This window comes from Acipenser ruthenus, chromosome 25 (assembly GCF_902713425.1).
Source record: "Acipenser ruthenus chromosome 25, fAciRut3.2 maternal haplotype, whole genome shotgun sequence".
NCBI classification, from domain to species: domain Eukaryota; kingdom Metazoa; phylum Chordata; class Actinopteri; order Acipenseriformes; family Acipenseridae; genus Acipenser; species Acipenser ruthenus.
Window position 1 is genome coordinate 28,813,980 of NC_081213.1, and position 14,412 is coordinate 28,828,391.

A 14,412-nucleotide genomic window follows, 5' to 3' on the forward strand; every position below is an offset into this window, starting at 1 on the left:
ACACACTCACACGCACTGCACAAACACAGACACACACACACACATACTGCACAGACACACACTCCCACACACACACATACTGCACAGACGCACACACACACTCACACATACAGACAGGCACACATAGAATCACATAATAACAGAAGAGTATCACACAAACAAACACACACAGACACACTCGCTGAGTCAGGACTGGGTTTAAAGACAGATCTGCTGCACTACACTTACCACTTACAAGCACTTACCCTCACCAGCTTTGTATACTTGATAGTTGAAGTAATGATGTTTGTTTTCAGGGTGATCGTGGATTCAAGGGGGCGTGTGGGAAGGACGGGATGACAGGAGAGAAGGGTGACGGAGGTATTCCTGGCAGACCTGGCCTTCCTGGGAGGAAGGGAGAGCTGGTAAGGAGGAGGCCGGTCTTCTACCACACCGCCTCTTATACAGTATCTGTAATTACAACACCCACGTCCTATACAACATCTTACACAACGCCTGCGTCTTGACAATGCTGACGTCTTTATCGCAGTGCTGCCGAGACATTAAACACGCGAGGATCTATTCTGAGAGACCGCCTGGAGCTCCGGAGACAGAGCGAATCACATCACAGCCCGACAGTCTTTAACCAGGGAAAAATGAGTTGAATCTGAAATAAATTAATTTGGAAAGCAAACACATCAATGCAATCTGCAAATAAACCCTGGTGTGACTGGGTCACTGAATCTCCTTAAGGGCCATATTCAGAAAGCAGAAGCTTGCAGGCAAATGCGCTGGCTTACAGTGTGTTAACAGCACAGTGCATCCGCTCCAAGCCCTCACGGATCAGCACAGACAGTGGACTAAAATACAGTTCTGCAGTAAAAGTTTTCTCTTCCAGGATTAGGGTGAGAGACTCTCTTGTGTTCAGCATAATGATGTTCCACAGTGACACCCGAATGACAGATGTCTGTTTCAGACCGGTGGCTGCTCATTCAGACAGTGGCTTCTGTTTCAATGATCTAATTCCGTCGCCCCAGAATTTATAACCCTGATTCTGCGCCGACCTCATTTCCCTGTATTTTTGTTTTATGCAATGATGTCAATGCTCACATCATTAAAAAAGGACTAAGATAATCTGCTGGTAAGAGCAGGACAGGCGGCTGCTGCAAAGACACATTCTACAGTATATTTTTATACCTTTGGTAATGAATTGGTATCTCAGTCCGTTGAACATTCAACTAAAGAGCAAGCTCTGTAGTGGAGAGGCGAGTGCGTGGCTTATGCTGATGTCAGTACTATTTAGTCATCAGCCGCTGGCAGGAGATTCATTACAAGTTGTATATTATAATGCTGAACCTTGCAAGTGACGTTTGTTGTTTTGTGGTGTTTGTGTTTCAGGGAGAGCCCGGGATCCCTGGCCAGTCTGGGACGCCTGGGAAGGAGGGTCTGATTGGCCCCAAGGTGAGTGCAGCTCATTCAAACTGGCCACTAAGAGAAAGCGCTCAGTGTTGCAGCAGACTCCTATCTTTCAGAAGGGATGTTTTCACTGGCAGGGTGAGTCATGCTGTTCTGTGTTTGCAGGGTGACAGGGGGTTTGACGGGCAGCAGGGACACAAGGGACAGCAAGGAGAGAAAGGAGAGCGGGTAAGTGACACTCCTGCGTTGTTTCTGATTCACTTTAGAATTGTATTTGGTGTTTTTTTTTTTTTTTTTTAATTTCGCTTGTGATAATTTGGAGTAAAGAGCTTTGAGACTCAAGCCTGTGGTCTGGGCATTCTTTAAACACAAAGACCAGAAAGAAAAATGATAAAGCATTGCGTATGGTGCATGTTGTGGATTAATCAGACTTCTCCCTCCCTCTCTTTCTTTCTCTCTCTCACTTTATTCCCCCAACCTCCTTCTCTCAGGGCGCCCCTGGAATTCCAGGCCCCCCCGGCCCGAGAGGCACGGAGGGGATCCCCGGGCTGACGGGCTCCCAGGGGCCAGTGGGGCCCAAAGGACCAGAAGGAATGCAGGGGCAGAAGGTACTGTCCAGCCACCAGCAGCAGGGCTTATTACAATCCAGAGGACCATATTCTCAAAGCGTGTACTCCAGTCTTTAACTTACTCCTGTTTTTTGACTAGGTGGTAAAACAACCTGTTAATTTTACATCAGTTGCAACAGGGAGTTTCCACTGACGTTCAGCGTACAGGACTGGAGAAACTCAGAGCAGCAGCAGCAGGACACTTATATTAACTTGTGGAATAGAAAACTTTAGGAATTTCATTTATAATGTAAAAAAAAACTAGTCACGATCAGGGAGGTTGAATGTTGCAGACTTTCAGTGCTTTCCAATGCAGTGGAACAGAAGAGCACTTGCATTATAGATTGATACACGTGATCAGGTGTGCTCTCTGTTCTGTATATTGTAAGACAGGGACTTTGTTCAATTTGTTTATCCTGAATGAAGGACGGCTTTATTTTTTTTCTGTCCTGTGTAATGTATTCAGCTGGGGGAAGTGCTTTAAATAAAGATCAGAGCTTTCCACCCTTCACACAGCGATGTTCCTGAAGTGCTTGTGTGTTTATTCCAGGGGGAGCGAGGTCCCCCGGGGGCCTCCGTGACGGGGCCCAGAGGACTTCAAGGGATTCCGGGGGAGAGAGGAGAGCAGGTAAGAGCCAGGTTCTTGCGCAAATGTGTTTTGGGGGGGTGGGGTTTGGGTTCAGGTTTTGGGGTGCTGGGTGGTTTGGGTTCAGGTTTTGGGGTGCTGGGTGGTTTGGGTTCAGGTTTTGGGGTGCTGTGTGTTTTTTTTCAGTTTCTGGGGTGCTGTGTTTTTTTTTTCATTTTTTGGGGTGCTGGGTGGTTTGGGTTCAGGTTTTGGGGTGCTGTGTGTTTTTTTCAGTTTCTTCGGTGCCCTGTGTTTTTTTTCAGTTTTTGGGGTGCTGGATGGTTTTGGTTCAGTTTTTGGGTGGCTGGGTGTATTTCTGTTTTCACATTGTGACCCCTCTGTTTCAGGGGGATCGCGGCGCAGAGGGTTTGAGGGGAGAGAAGGGGGAGCCCGGCATGATGGTAAGACAGCTAGTCCAGTCAGACTCCCTGCTCAGTCACTGATCCAGAGCTGGAGCCTGCACCACCTATTAAAGATAACATGGTACTATTTAAATAACACAACAGGCAACAGCGAGAGATTAATCCTGTTTACGAGAGCTCTACTCAGCTGTTACAGCAGTATTCAGTGTTGTACTGAACTGGCTCTCGTTTCCACAGCTCTGCTGAGTGAATGTTTGGACAGTTCCTGTAATGCAGTTGAATGCGGTCAGCCTTGTTTAAAATGCATGTCCAACGGCATCATGTTTGTTGCTGTGTGTGTGTGTGTGTGTGTGTGTGTGCGTAATGAAGATGCTGTTTACTATGGAAGCTGCCCTGTGCGTTCTTGTTAAGATGTTTTCTTTTTGTTCTGGGGTTTATTACAAACCAGTACATTGAGAACTCACGGAATGCCCTCCATGGTTCTGCATTAAGGTCATCAAGCTTGTTAATTAGGTGTCATTTGTTGTATAATTGCTTCTGTTTTATTTTTACCAGGAGAGTGAGATTCGCTCATACGTCCGCTCTGAGATGAGCCAGCACTGTGGTGAGTGTCACAGACAGGCAGACAGGCAGACAGGCAGGCAGACAAACACACAGAGAGACAGACAGACAGACAGACAGACAGGCATATACCTACATTATATATACAGTATATGTATATTTTTTTGCATACTTCATATTTTCTTCTTTTTTGTTTTGCAGCTTGTGGAGGTAAGTTACCCAGTTTCCTCGTTCCCTGGAGAGAAATCATCAGCCATGAGAATAACACTGAAAGCAATGACTGTTGACACTGATTTTATAGTAGCAACGAGATTCTAATGTGGATTATACAGAACCACACTCCTGCCTTCAAGGCTCGACACTTGGAATCTAGAGAAGTAATGATTCTCACCAATGGACACCCTTTTCTTCAACTAAACATTGTTTCTTTTGCGTGCACTGTGTGTGTTTTTGTTTGTTACAAATTGATTTTTTGTTTCGATTCTTAAAAGGCATGCCTGAGTGTTTAGTCTAGCAATGTGTCGTAAAGCACAACAATATGTAAGCTGTGTAAAACACGGAGAGGTACGGTAAAGCATATTAAACATTGCAAAAGCATGGCCGAAACTTGCAAAATTACCGGGCAAATTTTGTGATGAACCTTTCTAGTCATTGACCATGCATCGCAGCAGCATGTGGAATTGATCCAGACTTCCACAGCTCTTCAGCTGAGACATGCCATTTAAAACTGTTCCTTAACTAACTACATGAATCAGAAATCCTTGCCCTGGGCTAGTATTCACAAACCTGTACTTGGGGTGCTGCATTCACAGGGCAGTGCAATGCTGGAACATACCCAACCAAGCTTATCCCTTCCACAGCCAAACCAGGAACCACCCAGGATCTTAACAGTGACAGAGCTCAGGTCGTATACAGTACTGATGCACTGACAACGATTAGTACAATCAACATACAGTGGAAAGAAATAGGTAGAGCGGATTGAGGGGCGATACTAAGGGCCACCATGGTTTAGTAGGGGTGTAACGAGTCATTGTGTATCAATCCATATCAATAATACTTTCGAGACACAAGACCAAAAGCACAGCAACACAGCTCACTGTAGATCACCAAGTGATGATACAAGACCGAAAGCACAGCACAGCTCACTGTAGATCACCAAGTGATGATACAAGACCAAAAGCACAGCAGCACAGCTCACTGTAGATCACCAAGTGATGATACAAGACCAAAAGCACAGCAGCACAGCTCACTGTAGATCACCAAGTGATGACACAAGACCGAAAGCACAGCAGCACAGCTCACTGTAGATCACCAAGTGATGACACAAGACCAAAAGCACAGCAGCACAGCTCACTGTAGATCACCAAGTGATGACACAAGACCAAAAGCACAGCAGCACAGCTCACTGTAGATCACCAAGTGATGATACAAGACCGAAAGCACAGCACAGCTCACTGTAGATCACCAAGTGATGACACAAGACCAAAAGCACAGCACAGCTCACTGTAGATCACCAAGTGATGACACAAGACCAAAAGCACAGCAGCACAGCTCACTGTAGATCACCAAGTGATGACACAAGACCGAAAGCACAGCAGCACAGCTCACTGTAGATCATCAAGTGATGATACAAGACCAAAAGCACAGCAGCACAGCTCACTGTAGATCACCAAGTGATGACACAAGACCAAAAGCACAGCAGCACAGCTCACTGTAGATCACCAAGTGATGACACAAGACCAAAAGCACAGCAGCACAGCTCACTGTAGATCACCAAGTGATGATACAAGACCAAAAGCACAGCAGCACAGCTCACTGTAGATCATTAAGTGATATGACACAAGGCTGAAAGCACAGCAGCACAGCTCACTGTAGATCACCAAGTGATGATACAAGACCGAAAGCACAGCAGCACAGCTCACTGTAGATCACCAAGTGATGATACAAGACCAAAAGCACAGCAGCACAGCTCACTATAGATCATCAAGTGGTTCTTGAATAAAAAGTAAGTGTTTTGTAGCTGGTATGGATACCAGTCCAACTCTATCCCATTTCATTTTTGTCTTTTAACAAAACAGTCTGTTGTTAAATGATCATTTCATCTTATTATGTATCGTACAAGCAGCCCGTCAGGACCATCGCATGTATCGTGATGCACATCGTATCACGCCCTGCGTATCGTGAGATCAGTGTATCGTTGCACCCCTGTTGTTTAGCTCATTAATTCACCCCGTGGCTCTGTTTGTGAGTGCTAGCCCTGCAGGCGATGTGAGTTTTGTCGTGGACGTTGTTGTTGCTGTCGTGTGTTGTGTCTACACTAACAGAGTGGAGTTCTCTGTGTGTTCTCTGTCCCCTGTCCTCCTCCTCCTCCTCCTCGTCCCCAGGTCTCCCAGACTCTCCGTCTCGTCCGCCCCTCCAGTCATTTCGCACGCGCCCCATCCCGGTGCTGCAGCTCACCCGCTCGAGCGAGGAGGGTGAGTGAGTCAGTACGTTCTGAACCAAGCGGCTGCATGGCTCGCTGCACACTGCTAACTGCAACTGGAAGCAACACGCCCCTCCCTGCCCCTGCACAGCAAACCTTGAGACATGCATCTTTAGCCTTTACTAATCTACTGATTCACTTATTTTTAGCAACTCGCTATCTTTTTCTATCTTTTTCTATCTTTTTCTATCTTTTGTTATAAGCTTGCTAACAGTTTTAGCAAAATGACTGAAATCTTTTGTAAAAATGTAAAAGGTTGCTGATTTATTTATTTGCTTATCATATTTTTTTGAAGGCACTAAGATATTGAAATGTTTGAAAAAAACTAATTATTAAAAAAAAGTCCAATTAAAGTGGAAGTGCACTAGATTGTGACTGCAGAATGAAGTTGGACTGAGGGTTAATTACTGCGTTGGAACAGCAAATTCTAACAGTGAAAGCATGGGAAAGCATAGCTCAGCACTGTAAAGTCCAGAAAGGTATGGTAAAGCCTATTTAAAAAAACCAAAAACAATCCACTGTTGTAAAAGCATGGGAAAACTGCAAAAATGACCATGGAAATGTACTGTGGTAAACTCGCCTATCTCCCATTCCCTCCAGAGGGGCTCCCTCTAGCACCCTGCCTCCCCCTACAAGCTCTCAGCTTGAACCTCCAGCACTAACCCTGCCAATAAATACACAGTGACTGTGCTAGGATTACACAAGACTCGCAAGAGTGTCAAATCCAAGTTTAATTAAAGCAAGAACTGTGCCAGGATGACACAAGGGATAGGAAGGATTTCATGCATTGCCTGGCACAAAACTTGCATAATCCTCACTGTCCTTTGTTCTAGTTCTTCCTGCTGCAGCTCCTGTTAAAATGAGTTATCCACTAGTTTGTGGTGCAGGCAGCAAACGCAGAATACACATTACAGATCTTTTTGTTCTTATTTAAATGCTACCATTTCTTGACCAGCTCTCTGTAAATGTCTTGATATATACAGTAGCTCCCATTTTTAAACTATTCATGAAATGAATCCAAACTCATGAAGTTTAAAGACTTTCACCACACCCTCAGCTTGAGGACCACTCAAACCGATGGTGCGATTATTACAGTAACTGCATGCTGACTAGCATAGGGGACCGGCTGGCTTGGGGTGCATTAAAGATCAAAAATTCATATAATTGATTTTAAACATCGCTTGATAGTATTTGTGAAACACTGCACTGGTTCTCAGCTTTAAAAACCACTGGGCCACAGCTCTGCAGGCTAGGAAAATGAATGTCTCTCAACTATTATTATTATTATTATTATTATTATTATTATTATTTATTTCTTAGCAGACGTCCTTATCCAGGGCGACTTACACTTGTTACAAGATATCACATTATTGGACTAAAATAACTAGACTAAAATAACAGCAATGCTCTTGGCTCATATGTACTAGAGCACACACTTCTCTGTCTTGCTGGTTAGACGTTTTCAGAGTATACCAGGGTTGTGTAAACCCACTGCATCCAGTCTTATTGTTAGAAGAACCTTGTTGAAATGGGTTTCTGAAACGAGCGGTGTTGAAACAATGCAAGCTGTCAGCCTCCTCCTCAATCTGCTCTGAAGTGCTCAGGCTTGCAATGCATTGAAATCTCAGCCCATTGAATTAAACAAGTTGAATGGAAAGACGGGCTGGACGCAAACTGTGAAATGGTTAAATACATGTGTTATGTTGGTGCATCCGCTGCAAGAAAACAATGACACTTATTACAGGGGTTTACAAACCCAGTCTCCCAGTCTGTAGGTCTGTTCAGGGATTGCCTGCTGGTATGGATGAGCTCAAGGCAATCACAGAGGAAGAGCAGTTTACCTTCAGCAGTTCAGAGTTGATCTAGCAGGGGTCTGATTGCAGGAGCGGTGCTGAGAGCAGTTTAGAGTTGATCTAGCAGGGGTCTGATTGCAGGAGCGGTGCTGAGAGCAGTTCAGAGTTGATCTAGCAGGGGTCTGATTGCAGGAGCAGTGCTGAGAGCAGTTCAGAGTTGATCTAGCAGGGGTCTGATTGTTCTGGAGGCTCCATAGGGGCGGGATCTCAGTACAAAGCCCTGTAGTGTTAGTGTGGAGGCTCCATCGGGGCAGGATCTCAGATCAAAGCCCTGTAGTGTTGGTGTGGAGGCTCCATCGGGGCGGGATCTCGGTACAAAGCCCTGTAGTGTTGGTGTGTAGGCTCCATCGGGGGAGGATCTCAGTCCAAAGCCCTGTAGTGTTGGTGTGGAGGCTCCATCGGGGCAGGATCTCGGTACAAAGCCCTGCTTGGCCGCGGGGTGCTGGTTAGCTCTGGTCTAGATTCCTCGTAACTGATTGGCTGACGGACAGGGGCTCTGATGGTGTGGCGCCCCCTGTGTTTTAGGGAGGGAACTGCGTGTGGTGGTGAACACGAACGACCCGGACTACGAACACGTCTATTCCGTGGAGAACTACGATGATCCGGAAGAGGAGGAGCAGGAATTCTATCCCACAGTCACCTTCACCGAGGGTGAGCGCCGCAAATAATTGTCTGCAAATTCCTGAATTCCAACGCGTTAGCTGCTTCTTCTGTGGCGTTTCAATTCAATTCATTATTAATTTGTGTCCGTTAAAAAAAATATATATATATATCTTCGGGACTAGAAAAAAATAATGACACAAAATGTTTGTTATTTAGATGTTCCTGACCCTTACCAGTGACCGTGTGAGCAGACTGCTCTACACAGCAACTCCCACATGGTCACGGATCTGTTGTTCTTTTGCAGGTGAAACGAGCACCATGGACCCAGTGCAAGCAAGACGACGCAAACGAGCTTCCTCCGACGAAGGTAACAGGATACTCGGCACCCGAAGGGTTAAAACTCTAACTCCCTGCATGCTGGCTCCTCTGTAATCTAACAGACCAGCGTTTCATATTCTAACAGAGCGGGGCGCCAGGGGGTCTGACAGACCAGCGTTTCATATTCTAACACAGCGGGGCGCCAGGGGGTCTGACAGACCAGCGTTTCATATTCTAACACAGCGGGGCGCCAGGGGGTCTGACAGACCAGCGTTTCATATTCTACCACAGCGGGGCGCCAGGGGGTCTGACAGACCAGCGTTTCATATTCTAACACAGCGGGGCGCCAGGGGGTCTGACAGACCAGCGTTTCATATTCTACCACAGCGGGGCGCCAGGGGGTCTGACAGACCAGCGTTTCATATTCTACCACAGCGGGGCGCCAGGGGGTCTGACAGACCAGCGTTTCATATTCTAACAGAGCGGGGCGCCAGGGGGTCTGACAGACCAGCGTTTCATATTCTAACACAGCGGGGCGCCAGGGGGTCTGACAGACCAGCGTTTCATATTCTAACACAGCGGGGCGCCAGGGGGTCTGACAGACCAGCGTTTCATATTCTAACAGAGCGGGGCGCCAGGGGGTCTGACAGACCAGCGTTTCATATTCTAACACAGCGGGGTGCCAGGGGGTCTAACAGACCAGTGTTTCATATGCTAACAGTGCGGGGCGCCAGGGGGTCTGACAGACCAGCGTTTCATATTCTAACAGTGCGGGGCGCCAGGGGGTCTGACAGACCAGCGTTTCATATTCTACCACAGCGGGGCACCAGGGGGTCTGACAGACCAGCGTTTCATATTCTAACAGAGCGGGGCGCCAGGGGGTCTGACAGACCAGCGTTTCATATTCTAACACAGCGGGGTGCCAGGGGGTCTGACAGACCAGCGTTTCATATTCTAACAGTGCGGGGCGCCAGGGGGTCTGACAGACCAGCGTTTCATATTCTACCACAGCGGGGCGCCAGGGGGTCTGACAGACCAGCGTTTCATATTCTAATAGTGCGGGGCACCAGGGGGTCTGACAGACCAGCGTTTCATATTCTAACACAGCGGGGCGCCAGGGGGTCTAACAGACCAGCGTTTCGTATCTTGTGTTAACTGCTTGTGATGGGTGCAGTGCTGGGGTGCGTTGTGGCCTGGTGGTTAGAGCTGAGGACTGGACTGGTGTTTACCTGCATTAACATTAACCTGGGAGGGGGCTGGCGAGCACATCAACCCCTTCCCCCAAAAGCATGTCATAATAACTGCATTTATTTCGAATGAACACGCTAATGCACAAACAAAGACTTTGTTGCAGAGCAGTTTGAGCCAGTCCAGGTTTTCCGAAGCGTGAAACACACCTGCACCTGACACTTCTGTGGTTTGTCTATAAAGCTCAGGTGTGAATAAACAGACCCATCTGCTCAAACCTGGATTGGCTCAAACATTTTTTATTGTCTTTTACTGTGGTTTATTTAAAACATTTTGTAATGGTTGGTACTTAAAACAAAACAAGTTGCATTAATAATTCAATGCTAATTCAATATTAACATTTATTTGTGATGTTTTATTTTTTTTCTAAAGCTGAGATTCACTTTTACTCAAGTAAGTCTCTAGTTTCAGTGTGTGTGTGTCTGCGTCTGTGTCTGTGTACGCATCTGTGACTGAACAGACACACACTGAATCCAGGGACTTCCTTGGGTGGGCCGTTAATAGAGAAAACTGCTTTTAAAATTGACGAGTGCATCTTCACACTGAGTTATTGCGTTATTACGTACAGCGGACACTGTTATAAGAGTGTCTTCTCACAAGCACTTCGGGCGGGAAAGAGGGCCGTGAAGGGAAACTGTGCATATTAACTAATACATCATGTTTTAATTAAGAAAAAAGAAAACAGTGCATCCCTGATGCTCATATCCATGTCTTTATTTTTGCCCGTTGGTAGTCAAACATGCTCAAGACCAGTTACGGCAAAAATAAGATGTGCTGGAACATTCTGAAATGGTTTTGATGAGAGTATCCTCACGATTTGTAACGGAAACCCAACCCAACCCCTCCTCCTCCTCCTCCCCCCCCCCCCCCCCCCAGACCCCTGCCTCCTGCCCCTGGACGAGGGCACCTGCTCCCGCTACACGCTGCGCTGGTACTACAACCCCAAGGTGGCAGAGTGCCGTCCATTCATCTACAGCGGCTGTGAGGGGAACAGGAACCGATTCGGCACCAAAGAGGACTGCGAGCTGGAGTGTCAGGACACCCCCAGAGGTACGGTACTGCCAGCCCTGCCTGGGGCACGAGCCCAGCCAACGTGACCCCCCTACAAGCACTCCCTTCTTATTTTACTGTCTGACTTACTTGAAGTATAGTAAAGTGTAAAAAGTGAGCAAGGTAAAGCATAGGGTAAGCAGTACTATTGAAAAACACAAAACAAAAAGATCCATGCAAATGCTGAGGATCACTCCCTAGTTGGGACCAGACTCCGTTTAGTGATGTGTTTGGAGCGCCAGTCAGAATCTGAACCGTACTAAAAGAGCCTTGTCTAGTCTGCGTGTTATGTTTTTGATACTTATATTTCATCAGTAAAGAATTCTGATATTTGTAAGTGTGATTCCTGCAGCCTGCATTTCAATATGCATCATGGTTCAGATTATAGGACTACAGGTTCTGGATTATGTATTTATTATGTATTTATTTATTAATTTATTTAAAATTCTATCAGAGTAAGAATCTAGCCCTATCTCTCTCTAACATTTAGTACGACTCCAGCTAGATGAGGCGTTCTCAATGACAGGATTGAGCAGTCAGTTCAGACTGGCGGCCGGACGCAGTGAATGTAACGTGTCTTGTTTCATCCCTCCTCTTTGTTTCAGATGCCGTGGCGGAGCGAGGAGGGAGGTGAGAGTGACTGCGGGTTGCGAGGTGACCGCCGTCCTGTAAAGTTTACATCCCGGACGCTTCACGAACAAGCAGATTCCCCTTTCTCTCCTCCCTCGGCTGGGATCGCTCCCTCATTTCAGAGAAGAACCAACTCTCCCTGTCTCCCCCGAATCCCGGTACAGAATATTCCCTACCTGACATTCCAAAGATGATCGTAATCCATACCCGACACTCTGGAGGAAATATTCCCTACCTGACATTCCAAAGCAAATGTGTTCAGCTGAGTGAAAATGAACCAGGCCAGTTTCACTCTCATTCTCTCAACGTGGTCGGAGTTCGGATTCCTGTTTTTAATTTCTTTAAGATGGTCCAGCTGAAATGTCTCTTGAGCACTGAGATGCTGAAACCACACATTATACAGGTGGAGTAATCCCTTATAAAAGTTTCCCATAGTAAAAGCACACTAAAGCATAGGTAAGCATTGTAAAGAACTGCAAGGTATAGTAAAGCATATTAATAAATATGACAAACCAAGGTAAACTGTGGTAAATGCATAGGATAACCATGAGAAAAGCATGAGAAAACTGCAAAAGTACTGAGCAGAAATGGCACGGTAAACTTTTATAAAGGATCACACACATTGAGTTAGCCTGAAGGGTAACATTTGAACTCCTGTAACAATCACTATTCCCCTCAATACCAAATATAATATATATATATATAATTTTTTTTTAGGTGACTATTTTAAACTGTATTTCCACGCTGTATGCAAGCTTAATATTGTATTTTAAAAATACTTTGCTCGTAACAATTTTTATATTTTACAAGCATACTTTTATAGAACCGGCGAGACTGAATCTCTTTCCTCACGCAGTCAGATCGTTGCCTTGTCTGCGTTGCAGTCCCTTGTGTATTGCTGAGTGTGAGGGTTCTCATTGTGTCCAGCAGGAACAGTGGATCTGTGTCCTCCAGACCCACTCGCTTCGTTTATTGGCCATCCTTCGTATTTGTTGTTAAGCAGGAACTCTTTTCTAGGTCCTCCTCCTTGTACAAAATAAAAACGGTTCTGGCTTTTCAAACTCGCCGTCTAGGCTGTCCTTCCCTCACCTTTACAACTGAGTTCCAGTCAATGGCAGTTCACTTCCACGTGGAGTGTTTTAAAAGCCGTTCGGAGGTGAATTTTGTCTCTCATCCGGGGATATTAATTTGTTACCAACACAAATACTATACCATTTGAACTTGTACAGATTCAGGTTTCTCTGTATGCGTTCCAAGTGTCCAGTTTTAATACAGAGTTAGAGAGAGTTTTCGTTTTGCTTTTCGTTTTAGTTTTTTTTAACCCCACGAGAGATGGTTGCAGACTTATTCCTTGGCCTTGGTTGTAATTTTGGGAGCTCTGTGTCATGTAAATAAAGAACCCTTTACAGCGGATGCTACCTCCCCGTGAGCAGTCCTGTCTTGCAGTAGCCAGCTGTCCGATCCACTGTGGCTGCAATGAGCCTTGCTGTCGCTGCGCACTGCAAAGCCTCTGGATGAGAAGGAGATCTGTTGTTTTTATTATGTATAAAATATATCTCTTTTTTTTTTGTAACACTGCATGTCTGTTTGTCACTGCGAACAAATATGGTGCTATTTTGTAATTTTTTAATTGCATTTTGTTTTTAAATTAAGACGAAACGGAGTGTGTACGCTGTGTACGTGATGTAATTACGAAAACTGAGCAAAACAAACAGAAGTATTGTTCCACAGTCCTTCCTATTTCAAAAACTGTAAAAAAAAAAAAAAGAAAGAAAGAAAGAAATAATCCAATTCCGAACATGTGCAGCGTTTATTTATGTGTGTTGAATATTGAGAAGTGACACGATTATTAAGTATGCACGCTGCAATACAGTGAGTCAGAGAACAGGTATGATTATGAAGACAGCATGAGACACCGCAGCGTGCACATGTATTCGAACACCTCAGGATACACCTGCCCTCATTTATATCCTTTATATACCTGCCTGCATGAAAACCTTGACATTTCCGTCCAGGAATCAGTGCTATACAAACAATAGGCACGCATGTGTGAAAATGTTACACCACTTTGTGCTTTAATTAGGCATCTAAACACCTCAAAAGTCTCCTGCGTTTCACCATGTGTGGCTGTGAGTTCCTTTTACTGTTTTAAATGAATTGCACGTGTGGCCTGTTAAAGTCATCAATTAAATTAAACTAATCGCTAAATTGCCTATTTTGACAGTTTTTCCAGATTTTCAGTCACAGTGGTTTGATTTCATTGCACAACCAATCCAAACTCCAGAAGCAGTGGGGTGTGAATGAATGTGCGCACTGCGGGACCATGTTAAGGTCTTTACACACATTTTCTGTTTAGTTCAATTTAATTTACGTGTGTGTGTGTATATATATATATATATATATATATATATATATATACACACACACACATTTTTATTTTACTGCACATAGCATTTTAATAATAGAATGCCTGTTCTGTCGTTTTGTTTTTAATATGTTCAATTTATTTACATATCATATCAGATGCCATGTTTAATAAAGATAATGAAATCTGTAGCAGATGTCTTTTGTTCCTGACCGGATAATCTGCACAATTTATTATCTATAGAGAAGCGCCCGTGTCCCGTCAGCATCGTCAATCCCACTGATCTAATGGAAGCGCCTTTTCCAGTCCAGC

General features: G+C 45.2%; 2 protein-coding genes across 4 annotated transcripts in view; both read left to right on the plus strand.

Annotated features, from left to right (window-relative positions):
* Positions 1 to 5,826, plus strand: part of LOC117412339 (collagen alpha-1(VII) chain) — a 77,631-nt gene extending 71,805 nt beyond the window's left edge. For all 3 annotated transcript variants that reach the window (XM_059000051.1, XM_059000050.1, XM_059000052.1), the window contains exons 113-120: positions 297 to 404; positions 1,378 to 1,440; positions 1,561 to 1,623; positions 1,887 to 2,003; positions 2,554 to 2,631; positions 2,976 to 3,029; positions 3,546 to 3,594; positions 3,753 to 5,826. In XM_059000051.1, coding sequence (XP_058856034.1) covers positions 297 to 404; positions 1,378 to 1,440; positions 1,561 to 1,623; positions 1,887 to 2,003; positions 2,554 to 2,631; positions 2,976 to 3,029; positions 3,546 to 3,594; positions 3,753 to 3,838 — 618 coding nt within the window. In that variant the 3' untranslated portion in view covers positions 3,839 to 5,826. The remainder of the gene's footprint in view (positions 1 to 296; positions 405 to 1,377; positions 1,441 to 1,560; positions 1,624 to 1,886; positions 2,004 to 2,553; positions 2,632 to 2,975; positions 3,030 to 3,545; positions 3,595 to 3,752) is intronic.
* LOC131701619 (tissue factor pathway inhibitor-like) lies at positions 5,704 to 13,827 on the plus strand. The gene is made up of 6 exons (XM_059000516.1): positions 5,704 to 5,731; positions 5,825 to 6,025; positions 8,412 to 8,537; positions 8,794 to 8,856; positions 10,932 to 11,105; positions 11,711 to 13,827. The coding sequence occupies exons 1-6, from the start codon at positions 5,704 to 5,706 to the stop codon at positions 11,737 to 11,739; spliced, it is 621 nt and encodes a 206-aa protein (XP_058856499.1). The 3' UTR covers positions 11,740 to 13,827.
* The last annotated feature ends 585 nt before the right edge of the window (positions 13,828 to 14,412 follow it).

Excerpts from the sequence above, each read along its gene's own strand:
- LOC131701619 (XM_059000516.1), top strand. The coding sequence starts at position 5,704 with ATGCACATCGTATCACGCCCTGCGTATC. Across the intron at positions 8,538-8,793 it reads CACAGTCACCTTCACCGAGG|GTGAAACGAGCACCATGGAC; the intron begins GTGAGCGCCGCA and ends GTTCTTTTGCAG. Across the intron at positions 8,857-10,931 it reads ACGAGCTTCCTCCGACGAAG|ACCCCTGCCTCCTGCCCCTG; the intron begins GTAACAGGATAC and ends CCCCCCCCCCAG.